General features: G+C 27.6%; 4 protein-coding genes across 4 annotated transcripts; 3 read left to right on the plus strand and 1 right to left on the minus strand.

Moving 5' to 3' along the window:
* Window positions 1-241: 241 nt before the first annotated feature.
* OCT59_010271 (uncharacterized protein) lies at window positions 242-1,961 on the plus strand (the record flags this gene model as incomplete). Its single annotated transcript, XM_025330179.2, has 5 exons — window positions 242-937; window positions 1,021-1,062; window positions 1,129-1,192; window positions 1,274-1,480; window positions 1,552-1,961. 5 exons carry the CDS (start codon window positions 242-244, stop codon window positions 1,959-1,961), a joined length of 1,419 nt encoding a protein of 472 aa, XP_025183416.2.
* Window positions 1,962-3,959: 1,998 nt separating this feature from the next.
* Window positions 3,960-5,972, minus strand: OCT59_010272 (uncharacterized protein; the record flags this gene model as incomplete). The annotated part of the gene is made up of 9 exons (XM_066132905.1): window positions 3,960-4,492; window positions 4,559-4,628; window positions 4,704-4,713; window positions 4,798-4,897; window positions 4,966-5,080; window positions 5,141-5,271; window positions 5,337-5,573; window positions 5,645-5,704; window positions 5,783-5,972. 9 exons carry the CDS (start codon window positions 5,970-5,972, stop codon window positions 3,960-3,962), a joined length of 1,446 nt encoding a protein of 481 aa, XP_066000505.1.
* Window positions 5,973-6,381: 409 nt separating this feature from the next.
* On the plus strand, window positions 6,382-6,723 carry OCT59_010273 (uncharacterized protein; the record flags this gene model as incomplete). The annotated part of the gene is made up of 1 exon (XM_025324996.1): window positions 6,382-6,723. The coding sequence occupies one exon, from the start codon at window positions 6,382-6,384 to the stop codon at window positions 6,721-6,723; it is 342 nt and encodes a 113-aa protein (XP_025183414.1).
* Window positions 6,724-8,323: 1,600 nt separating this feature from the next.
* OCT59_010274 (uncharacterized protein) lies at window positions 8,324-10,083 on the plus strand (the record flags this gene model as incomplete). Its single annotated transcript, XM_025331735.2, has 5 exons — window positions 8,324-9,016; window positions 9,095-9,136; window positions 9,211-9,274; window positions 9,365-9,565; window positions 9,635-10,083. 5 exons carry the CDS (start codon window positions 8,324-8,326, stop codon window positions 10,081-10,083), a joined length of 1,449 nt encoding a protein of 482 aa, XP_025183413.2.
* Between the last annotated feature and the right edge of the window lie 2,133 nt (window positions 10,084-12,216).

Here is a 12,216-nt window from a genome sequence, read left to right on the forward strand (position 1 = left end):
CAATAATAAAGTATGGTGCATGAATAAACACAAAAAAAAAAAAAAATACATGAATAAACACAACATTAATGCAACGTAAAAAAGATTATAATATAAAAAGATTTTTCGATATGCCTAATTTACAAATTTTAAGGAGGTTCTTATGGGGATTTTTTTATTTTTTTTTTCTAATCCAATAATTCCCACTGCAAAAAAAGAATAAATTCATCAACGTTATCTTATTATTATACAAATCAAAACGATGTATAAAAGTCTAAAACATCATAATTATCATTTTTATCATTTGATACTTATCATAATATTATATATATTAAATGTATATGGGCAATATGTGCCAGAAAATCGATATGCGCATTCAGCAGTTTACGTCAGATCCGAAAGTAGAATATATTTTATAGGAGGATTTAAAGTAACACCATATGTACCCAACCCTATGAGCGATGTTTTTTATCTTAATATTAATTTCACAGATGCGAACAGACTTGAATTCACAGATTTAACGAGTCAAATAAACTTACCATTAACAATATTTCATGATTCTGAATTAGGAGGTGTTAATAAAGATTTAATATTTATTATAGGAGGTGTAAATTGGAAAGATCCAGACACAAGTCACGTTTATAGTCTTAATACTAAAACAAATGAATTAAGTGTGCCTATAGTTCAAGGAAAAGTCCCACCGTCACGCAAAGGAATGTCTTCTGTTATCTATGAAGGAAAATTTTATTTATTTGGTGGTCAAGCTGCTACTACTGGCATTAATACTTTATATTTTAATGATTTTAATATTTTTGATACTATTAATTTAAATTGGCAAGTTGGTAGCTTAGTTAATTCTCCAACTGCCAGAATCTTACATTCGGCTACAATAGTTAATGGAGTTATTTATTATATTGGTGGCAAAACACAAGTTACCGTTTATCCTCCATTAACCGAGGTATGTTGCGTAGTAAACTTAAACTCCTCTACTTGATATTTTAAAATGTTTTGAATTTTAATATGTTAATTATTTCATTATAGATCTATCAATATGATATTGTAGGAAATACATGGTCTTTAAAGGTTAGTAAAAACATATCTTAATACCACTAAATCAATCGTTAATAAATAATTTTAAAAAATTTCTAGGAAGCTACGGCTGCGGACCCAAAGTTTATGCCAGGATCTAGGGCTGGTCATACTTCCATTTTAAGTAATTATTTTTGACTAAACCATTTAAAAGTCATCTGATATCACTGTATAAACGTCCTAAATTTTTTACTTTTTTATATAGTTGACGGAAAAATTGTCATCTATGGAGGATTTTTTTCTTCTGATGATATACAAAATAAATTACCAGCTAAAGAAACGATTGCGATATTGGATGTTAATACATTAGTATGGTCAATACCAGAATTTGATGCTAGGGTAGATAATCCTATTCCGAAACTTTTTCTTCATACTGCTACGGCAGTAGGTGAAGTTATGTTTATCGCTTTTGGTAAGTTTACTCTTTAATAATCTCTTACAATTTTCTTAATCTTTAAATAATTTATATTCGTTTTTTTTTAGGAAATTTTACGGACAAGCCAGATGGTTTTGATCAAACTAATAAAGATATTTATATATTTGTTTTTGGTTATCCACAAATTTTTTCGAGTAGTTTATCCTTAATTAAGAATATGGCTAATGCTAATGAAGCACAACCACAAATTCCGACTTCTACAAATACCAATATAAACCCACAACAACCTTCCTCATTAAGTAAAGTGGTAATAGTTGGTATATCAATTGGTTCAGTATCACTTGTTTTAACAATACTCTCAGTATTATCAATAGCTCACTATAAACGTACGAAGAAAAGTAAAGTACAATTAGGAGGTGTACCCAATGATCCGAACTCAGTTGAAATTAATGATGACAAATCTCATTCTGAATATCAACAACAAGATCCTCCTACTATTTTAACTGAATCTCCATAAAAACTTAAATTATATTTAAAATTAAGTGTTTTTGTTCATATATGTATTTTTTTTTTATTTTTAATAACAATTAATTAAATAAATACAATTTTTTTATATAATTATAAACAATTATTAAATAAATAATTCAATTCCATTACCAGAACCAATAGTTTAGATTACGGTGCAAATCTATGATTAAATTTTTTCAAGAAAGGAACGAAATATGAAGGTACTTGACTGCGGTGTTAAATTTGTTAATGGAAAGAATTCTTGAATAATCTATCCAACTGTTAATCGATTCCAATACATTAATACTAGGGTAATGAAACAGTCAAAATTAATTCACTGTAAAAAGTCGATAAACTTTTTTTTGTTGATTTGATTCTTAAAGTATATGATGACATACAAATAAAGTGGATGTTGCAGCTAATTGCAAAAAGAATGGACCACCCAATTCATTTCGTTCCGACGCTTCATACGCAGTCATAAGTACGAAGTCATACGCAGGAGATTGTGTGAATTCTGGCCAAAATTATAACTTGGCCGGAATTACTGCCGATCAATTATGAACATGTGCGTATGACTGCTTCGGGGTAAAAATGAATTGGGTAGGCTCCGTAAGAGAAAAAAAAATAAATAACAATTACAATGATTTCGTTGTCCAATTCGAAAATACTATCTGTGATGTAACCTTTCCTATAAAACTTTTGTCCGAATATTTCCATATTAAAATTCCATCTGTTACATATCGACAAAATCTTCTAAAGAAGCACCGAAAATATGGAATAACTTTTTTTTGAGGCACATACTATTTATTGATGATTAGTATTTCACAAACAAAATGCCATGGTACAATTTTAAAATTTTTGTAACACGAACCAGCCCTTACTGCATGCAGACTAACAAATAAAAAATAAAATAAACTATACAGTACTAGGAAATATATTTGAAACTATACTATATTTGCAATTACCGTTCAATTTAATGCGAAAACTATTGTATTATTTGCAGTACACGAAAAAAATCTCTATTTGCGTTGAAAACAATAAACTAAATTGTGAGATTATTTTATTGACCACGTGATGTCATTTAAATTACAATTTACAATTACCCCCCACACAAACAAACATGCATACTAAAAAGTAATATTATAATCTCGTTTTACATAATAATATGGATGAAATCAAATTCGCTCTATCCCGAATATCCCGAATAACGTACAGTATGTATGCTAATATTTACTGATGCTAACCCCACGCACATGTAACATATTGATTGAATTTATTGTAATTAACTTTGTAAATGGAATTCTTAAAATATTGACAAATAAGACGGAATAAGCGCTGCGAAACTTATTTTTATTTTATTTTATTTTTTTTAATAAGAAACATTATTCGTTTCTTTTTTTTGTAGATTCGTTTCTGCTTGGAAATTTCGAAACGGTGAATTTCAAATGGTAAGTTTCAAAAAATTATAGATGCAGATTCAATAGATGATTTTGTTTATGCAATTAGGTGAAATACCAAAATCATTCATCAACTTTGATTAAAAGCCAGCTAATTTTACGATATACTGTACAAATTGGAAGAACTACAAAAAAGAGTTCGGACTTTATGATAAAGATAATTTAATTTAAATGATAAAATATAACTGATTTAGCGTCAAAATATATTAGTTCATTTAATTGAACTGTCAATAGGCGTAGTTTTTCTCAAATGCCAATTTTCATAGTTCTAAATTTTATAGGAGTAATATTATAAACAATATTAAGATATGCAATAATTAATAATTGTTGATTGTGAAACCATCGTAACCACAAATAATTTGTTTACGACACAAAATTTTAGTTAACCTTTTGTGTATAGTACATATTGTGAGAAGAAATTTAAACAAATAAATTTTTCGAAGTGCAATGTTTCACAAAGTTTCTCTTATAATAAACCTAATTCATTCAATTAAATTAAGAAAGTATGAAACAGTACAATAAATATTATGTTTTATAAAAGCCTATGTAAATTATTGTTGTTGCTGCTGAGATAAAGGGTTTTGTTGTCTTAGATTATTATCATACAAAGTATTATTTGTATCAGAAATATTAGATTGTGTTGGAACTGTAACCATTAAACCTTCTTGTTGTTGCTGCGCAGCTCTAGCAGAAATCGGTGTGTACATTGAATTCGTATTATCAAATCTTACTCTCATATCTTGTATCACTTGATTGTTAAGATTATTCATGGTATCAATTGTAGAATTCAGAGTCGCTCTAGATCTAGATAGTTTATTCCGAATACCATTTAAATAATTTACATCAACGACATATTCTTGTAAAAACAATTCTAAACTATCAATTCTTGATTGTAATAACGGTATTAATTCAATTTTCTCAGCTAATGAAAGACCGTGATTTGAAAGATGATCTTTAGTATCGGTACGTGATGTATCAAAAAATGGAATTAGCGGAAGGGTTTTTTCGAGCTTTTTTTGTGTTGAGCGTGGAAATCCGCAGCAACCCAATTGCACAATCCCCCATGGTCGTAATGCGTCCGCGCCTATAATAGGATAAAGAATTATATAATCATATAATTTTTTTTTATTAAATAAGAAATTAAGCTTACCAAAAAGCCATGCATATATTGCTGCTGCCAATCCCCATGCACCTCCTACTAAGCCCATGCCATTTAAGTACTGTATATACGGTTTAATTTTTCAATTTAATCATATAAATGGATCTTTAAATAATATTAAATAAAGATTACTCACTGTACGAGCTCTTTTTCGAAAAGAATTATAGTTAGAACCTAATAAATAATGTTTTACGCATAGTCTGAATCACAATTATAGTTACGATACACACCTAACTTCTCTGTCTATTTGAATAGTATTGCTGTTGGGAATTATATAAATCGATATCAATGGCCTATCTAAACTTGTATTCATGGGTAAAGAACTTGACACTTAAAATAAAAATTATTTAAATTAGAATTTATATTTGAAAGTGAACATTTAGTAAATAAAGACTTACATAAGGTAGATTCAATATATGATTTGTTTTCATATGTTGGCGGAATACCAAAATCGTTCATCCAACTTGGTTTTATAACCTCCTTGATTTTGCGAGCATATCTAAATTGGAAAAACTACAAAAAAAAAATTGAGCTCATAAAATCCTGATTTTAAAATAATTTTATTAAATATACCTGATTTAGCACCAGACCATATGTGTCCAAATCAACTGAATTATCATCACTCAATGAAGTTAATTTATTATCTTCATTAAAAAGTTTCTTTTCCTTGATACCATCAATTATCCATTTATCAACTGAATTTTCTATTGTTTTATAAATAATTAAGTTAAAATTATAAATATAATTACAAGTACTTTTGTTATTTTACCTGGGTCAAAAGCACTCATTTCAATCATTCGAACTCTATCAGATGTGTAATTACTATCACTTATGGTAAGAAAGATAATTATACTATTCATCTCATTTGAGCCATTAGTATCTTTATAAAAAAAGACATTTTGTGATGGCTTATAAATTCCATAATAAAGAAGGGATGGTCCATATTTTTCATCAGGTTGAATAATATCTGCCATGCAATCTACCACTGTATTTTGAAAATCATCATCTAAGAATAAATTTTATTAAATTATAAATATAAAATATAATTAAATTTAGTTAAAATTATAATGAACTTACTAGTATATCCTTCATGACAAACGTCTACCGTGAAATTATAATCAGACTTAAATAAGAGAACTAAAAAATTTATTAACGTTCAATAATTATATTAAATTACACAACGAAAAAAATTGTCAAAGTAAATTCGCCAATTACTTGGAGGTCGAATAGGAGAAGAAACAAAAGAAGTTCTGATAATTGGAACATCTTGGGTTACATCAATTATTACAATAGCGAGATAGCCCGTAAAACATGCTACAAGTATAATCATTATAAAAAGTTTTAATACCAAGAGAGTTGTAGGCTCACTACGCCGGTATCCACGAAATAAATATACTAAATTCATGATTTAAAAGTATTTAGTGAAGTTTATAATCAAGGATGAATGGACTAATTGATATGAAATTGAATTTCAGGTTTTCTCAAATATTTTAAGTTGAAATATTTCGCATTTCCAAATTTAAAAATTCCCGATAAGATTTAGATTTTCTATGAAAAGTAATATTATAATGAGATGCATAATTAATAATTTGATCGTGAAACATCACATTGTAAACAAAAAAAGAGCGGCGAGAAATTATTTACACAAATTTGGTTACTTTTTATGTGTGCATATGAATGAACACAATGTGAATGAAATAAACAAATGAATTTTTGGAAGTACAATTTTCCACAGCCTTCATACCTTCTATTCAATTTTTTTTCTCACTTAACATAACAATCAACATGTTATATAGAAATTTAAAATATTATTTATGTTAAATCAATTATTTAATATAATAGTTTATGGACAGAAATTTGTACCAGAATCTCGAATGTTACATATAGCAGTACTTATTGATAATAAAATATATTATATAGGAGGAGATAATCCTAATAAAACAAAACAAAATCCTGAAAGCGATATTTTTTATCTTGATGTTAATTCGGATACAGAAAGTTTTTTTACATGGGTAGATTTAAAAGTAAGATTATCACAGACTTCCTCTCATACTGCCAATGTCGGGGGCGTTAATCAAGATTCAATATATATTATAGGAGGGGCGCATTCGGATGAAAAAAATACAAATTATTTATATAATTTGATATTAAAATAAATGAGTTAGTATGTTGTTTATTGGTAGTGAAGTTGCCACTAAAAAAAAAATTAAAATTAAATTTAAAAATTCAGAAATTTTAGCAAGATACACAAATTGGAAGAGCTACAAAAAAAGAATTCGTTAAGATCTCTGATTTTATAGTTAAAATGATAAATTATACCTGATTTAGAACCAAAGTATACGCATTCATTGTAATAATTAATTATCATAACTTGAAGTTGATTCATAAAATTTCTTTTCCTTAAAATATTTAATTAGCGGATCATAATCTAAATTAATTTATAAATATTTATAAATATTTTATTTACATATAATAGCAGTACTTTGATGATTTTACCCGAATCGAAAGCCATTATTTCAATCATTGCTTAAAGCTTTTGATCAGGTGTATAATTAGCATCATTAACTATAAGTCCTATATATAGCATTATAATTATCTGATTTATCATAATTATAAGACACCTAAATAAATTTGGTCCGGTCCATATTTTTCACTATGATCTGACATCATACAATTAACACTTGTAGGTTGTGTATCATTAATTTCTAAGAATAAAATTATGATTCTTTAATATGAAATATATTATAAATTTAATTAAAGCTATAATGAACTTACTAATATATTCTTCAAGACAACTTAATATTGTAAAATTATATTGAGATTTAAAAATAAAATCTAAAAACAATTATTATAATGACTCATGTAACAAAAAAAAAATTGTCAAAGTAAATTCGTTAATTATTACTTGGAGGGCGAATAGTATTAGATTCAACAAAGGAAGTTTTGGCAATTGGAGCATCTTGGGCTACACCAATTATTACGAGCTTCACCGACAATCATTTCAACGACAAATGTTTTATCTCACTGGCGGGTCGTCTTACCGACATACAGTATATGACAATTTTAAAATTAAATAATAAAATTTTTTTTTTTGTTTAAATAAAAAAAAATATTATAATGTCTTTCGAATTCAATTTCAGTTTTAAGAGATGTGTAAATCATTACTTCCTAATAGATGATACGTGAGGATTAGTAGCAACAATACTGCATACGCATTGCTTTTTGATTTATAATAAATTATGTAAAACCATTATTCCTTTATGGGCGCGGAGTCGCGGACACATTACGTCGTACAACTTTATTGCTTCAGAATTTCTCGCTTAAGAAAGTCCTCCCAATAATCCTTCAAAGCACAATTCATCAGCTGAATGAATCGAGAATTTAGAATTATTTTCACAAGGATTTTTGTCGAAGTACATTAGGTATTAATATCAAGGAGTCTAGTTTTCCTCAAAAACTTTATTTCATAGTTCCAAATTTAACAATTTCCGAATTAAAATACAACAAACAAAAGAGTAATATTATAATAAGATATGCAATAATTAATAATTGTTGATTGTGAAACCATCATTGTAAACAAAAAAAAGCGACAAAAAACTGGTTGTTTACGACACAAAATTACATGTTTGTGCATGCATATGAATGAACACAATGCGAAAAGTAATTTAAACAAATGAATTCTTGGAAGTGCAATTTCCACATCCTTCATATCTTCAATTTTTTTCGTTTTGCTTATCAACAAACATAAAGTCAATAATGTTGTATAGAAATTTAAACCATTATATGATACTTATTATATTAAATCAATTATTTAATATAATAATAGTATATGGACAGAAATTTATACCAGAACCTAAAATAGGTGCTGAAGCAGTACTTATTGAAGATAAAATATATTATATAGGAGGAGCTAATCCTAGTAAACCACTTTCAAAACAAAATCCTGAAAGTGATATTTTTTATCTTGATCTTAATACAGATAATGATGAAAATTTTTTAACATGGGCAGATTTAAAAGTAAAATCACCATTTACTTACGGACATACTGCCGATGTCGGAGGCATTAATCAAGATTCAATATTTATTATAGGAGGCATACATTATGATGAAACAAATACGAATTATTTACATAGGTTTGATACTAAGACATATGAATTAAGTGTACCAGTAATTCAAGGAAAAGCTCTACCAACACGTGTAGGAAGGAGTTCTGTTAGTTATAAAGGAAAAATTTATTTGTTTGGCGGGCGAGTGGATACTCCGGTCGGTTCAGCTTTAATATATGTCAATCAATTTGATATATTTGACACGGTTAACTTAATTTGGCAAGTTGGTAGCATAGTTGATTCTCCTGGTACATTATCCGGATATACTGCAACATTAGTTAATGGAATTATTTATTATATTGGAGGTAGATCGCAACAGTATGTTTTTTCTCCAATGACCGAGGTATGTAAAATAAAGTTTATAAAGCTTAAATAAAGTATTTGGAAATATGTTAATAATTTAAAATATCTGTTTTTATAGATTTATCAATATGACATTGTAGCTGATAAATGGTCTTTAAAGGTAAGTTGGATTATTGTATCAGAAATATTAATGACATAAAGTTTTAATATAAGAAATTTGCTATTCTTCTTTAGAAAACTACAACTGCAGATATTAATGCTATTCCAGGACCTAGAATTGCTCATTCAGCTGTCCTATGTAATTTATCTATTCATTTTTCTTTCTCTTGTTTTTTTTTTCAAATTATAAAATATCAATTACTTTAACATAAATTCTCTCAATATTTAGTTGATGGTAAAATTTATGTATACGGAGGAACGTACTTTAATGCTGATACACCATATGACGTACCAGCTAAAGAAACATTTGTTATGTTGGATACTATTACTTTGGTGTGGTCGGTACCAGCATATAATTATAGTGCTAACGCACCTAAACTTGCTTATCATTCTGCTTCAATAAAAGGGGCTCTTATGGTACTTGCTTTTGGTAAGTTATTTGTTTTTTAAAATATAATTCTCGTTTACTTAATCTTATTATTATTTTTTTTTTCCATAGGAATATATGCAGATTTACCGTCCGCTACAGATCAAAGTAATAATTCAACTCATTATTTTGGCCTAAGTCAAGCAATTATTGGATGGAATACAACTCCTTTATCAGAAGCATCAACACCATCATCAACAATAAGCGTAGTAAAAAAATCAGATACTCCTACAGAAACAGTTATACCTTCTTCACAAAATACGATGAGTAAAACGGTAATCGTTGGGGTATCAGTTGGATCAGTACTAGTTGTTCTATCAATATTCGTAGTATGTTCATTAACTTATAGGCACATAAAGAGAAATCAGACAAAAATTAGAAGAGAATCCAATCATCCGGATAGTCAAGGAGCCGAAATTCAAATTCCACCTGATGGTGATAAACATTCTTCTGCATATCTTCGACAATATCCTCCTGTATATCAACAATTTGCACCCAACAATTACAACAACAATTTGTAACGGGAATGCCATCACCTCCAATTCAACAGCATTAGGAGTATTCATATTTGATTATCACGATAAAACTTATGTTAAATCTGTGTAATTTAATTTAATATTATGTTTAAATTTATGAAATACATACTTCAATTAGTTGTTCAATATTGTTTAAATTTTAAATTTTATTTAACTGTGTGATAAGTTTTTTTACCATATACACTTAATTTTCTTTCACGTAATGAACATATGTTTATTTTTGAAGAATAATATTTGTTACTATCAAGAATAATAAGAATTATAAGAATATTTACATGAAAACTAAATTTGAATTATTATTTTTTGTAAGTGATTATATGATTATATTAAATAGTTATTAGATGGGGAAAAGAGATATCGATTGAAAACAGATATCCTTCATTCAATAACTGAGTTACAACAAGAAGGTTTAATGATTACAATGTCACACCATCTTGATCTATTATAGCCTAATTTTTGCTTATATTTTATCGCTTGAAATGCATGAAATTTTTATTATAATATAATATATAAACTTGTTTAATTTTTCTACGTTTTTTTATCGCTCATCATGAATAGTTGAAAGCTGGTTGTAAACGTCATGTAATATCTATCTAACGACAACGACGACTGATGTAACCACACAAACAGAGTTTCATATTAGCCGTTTTAGGTTAAAACTTGAGGTTGTATTGTGTGATTTGTGTCCGTAATAAAGGAATGCAAGTCAAAAAACCTAATTGTTGTAATCACAACAGTAACTCTAAAAGGGCTTTAACCTTTAGCAAGTAGTGTCGGATTATTATCTAGTTTAATCATCTAAAATAATATTATCGAATGTAACAACTATATTTGCAGTATTACCAGTAGCTTATAAACGTACAGATGTACAAAGTAGCGTCAATTATAGAATTTAATTCAACCTTTTCAGCCATTGAAAGATCATGGTTTGCTTTAGTATCGATATATGTATCAAAAATGGAATTATTGGGAGGTTTTTTAAGCTTCCTTGCAGCAATACATTTGTATAATTCCCCATGGTCTTATTATATCTGGGGATTAGCAGCAGCAATATATACATTACTTTTTGGTGAGCTTAATTTCTTATTTCATAATATATATATATATATTATGTATCTTTATAGGTGCGTTAACCCCATACCATTTAAGTACTTTATATGATTTAATAATTATTTTTAATTAATTGAGTAAATGAAATCCTTAAAGTAATGACGAATAAATAAAATATTGCTCGCCGTACGTGTAATATTTATTACGGTTATAGAATCACAATGACCATATTTAAGATACAAACCTAACTTCTTTGTCTATTTGAACAGTATTACCCTTGGGTTTTATTAATGATCGCTATTGCCATACTTGAACTTGTATTTAATGTAATAGCGGCTTAAAGTAATATTTAAATTAAAATTATAACTAAATGTTTGAAAATTTAGTAAAAACTAAATAAAGACTTACATAAAGTAGATTCAATATATGGTTTACTCTCATAAGCGGGAGGAATACCAAATCATTCATCCGACTTGGTTTTATAACCTCCTCCAATTTTACGATGAATATACAAATTGGTATAACTACAAAAAGAGTTCGTTAAGATATGCGACTTTATATTGTCTAAGTGTTAAAATATACCTGATTTAGCAGCAAACTATATGTGGAAAGTGAATCAATATCGCTTAAGGTAATTCATAAATTCCTTTCCCTTAAAATATTTAACAAACGGATCATTATCTAAATTTTTGATACTATTAATGTTAAATATTTTAAATTAAATTACAAAGTACTTTTAATGACTTTACCTGAATCTTCAACAACTAACCATACCCCAATTATTATCGATTGTGTAACTAAAAGATATAGTTATAGAATCCAGTTGGTTATAATCATTACCATAAAATAAAACTTGTTGTGATGATTGATAAATTCCATAATAAAGCTGGGTTGGTTCATACTTTCTATCAGGTTGAGTCACATCTGATTTACAATCTATTAAGTTCTAAGAATAACGATAATTGTTAAAATATAGATAATTAAAAATATAATAGACTTACTAAAGTATTCTTCAAGGCAACCTGCTATTGTAAAATTGTATCTAGATTTAATAACAAAACCTAAAAA

The sequence above is a fragment of the Rhizophagus irregularis genome, chromosome 18 (genome assembly GCF_026210795.1).
Source record: "Rhizophagus irregularis chromosome 18, complete sequence".
NCBI classification, from domain to species: domain Eukaryota; kingdom Fungi; phylum Glomeromycota; class Glomeromycetes; order Glomerales; family Glomeraceae; genus Rhizophagus; species Rhizophagus irregularis.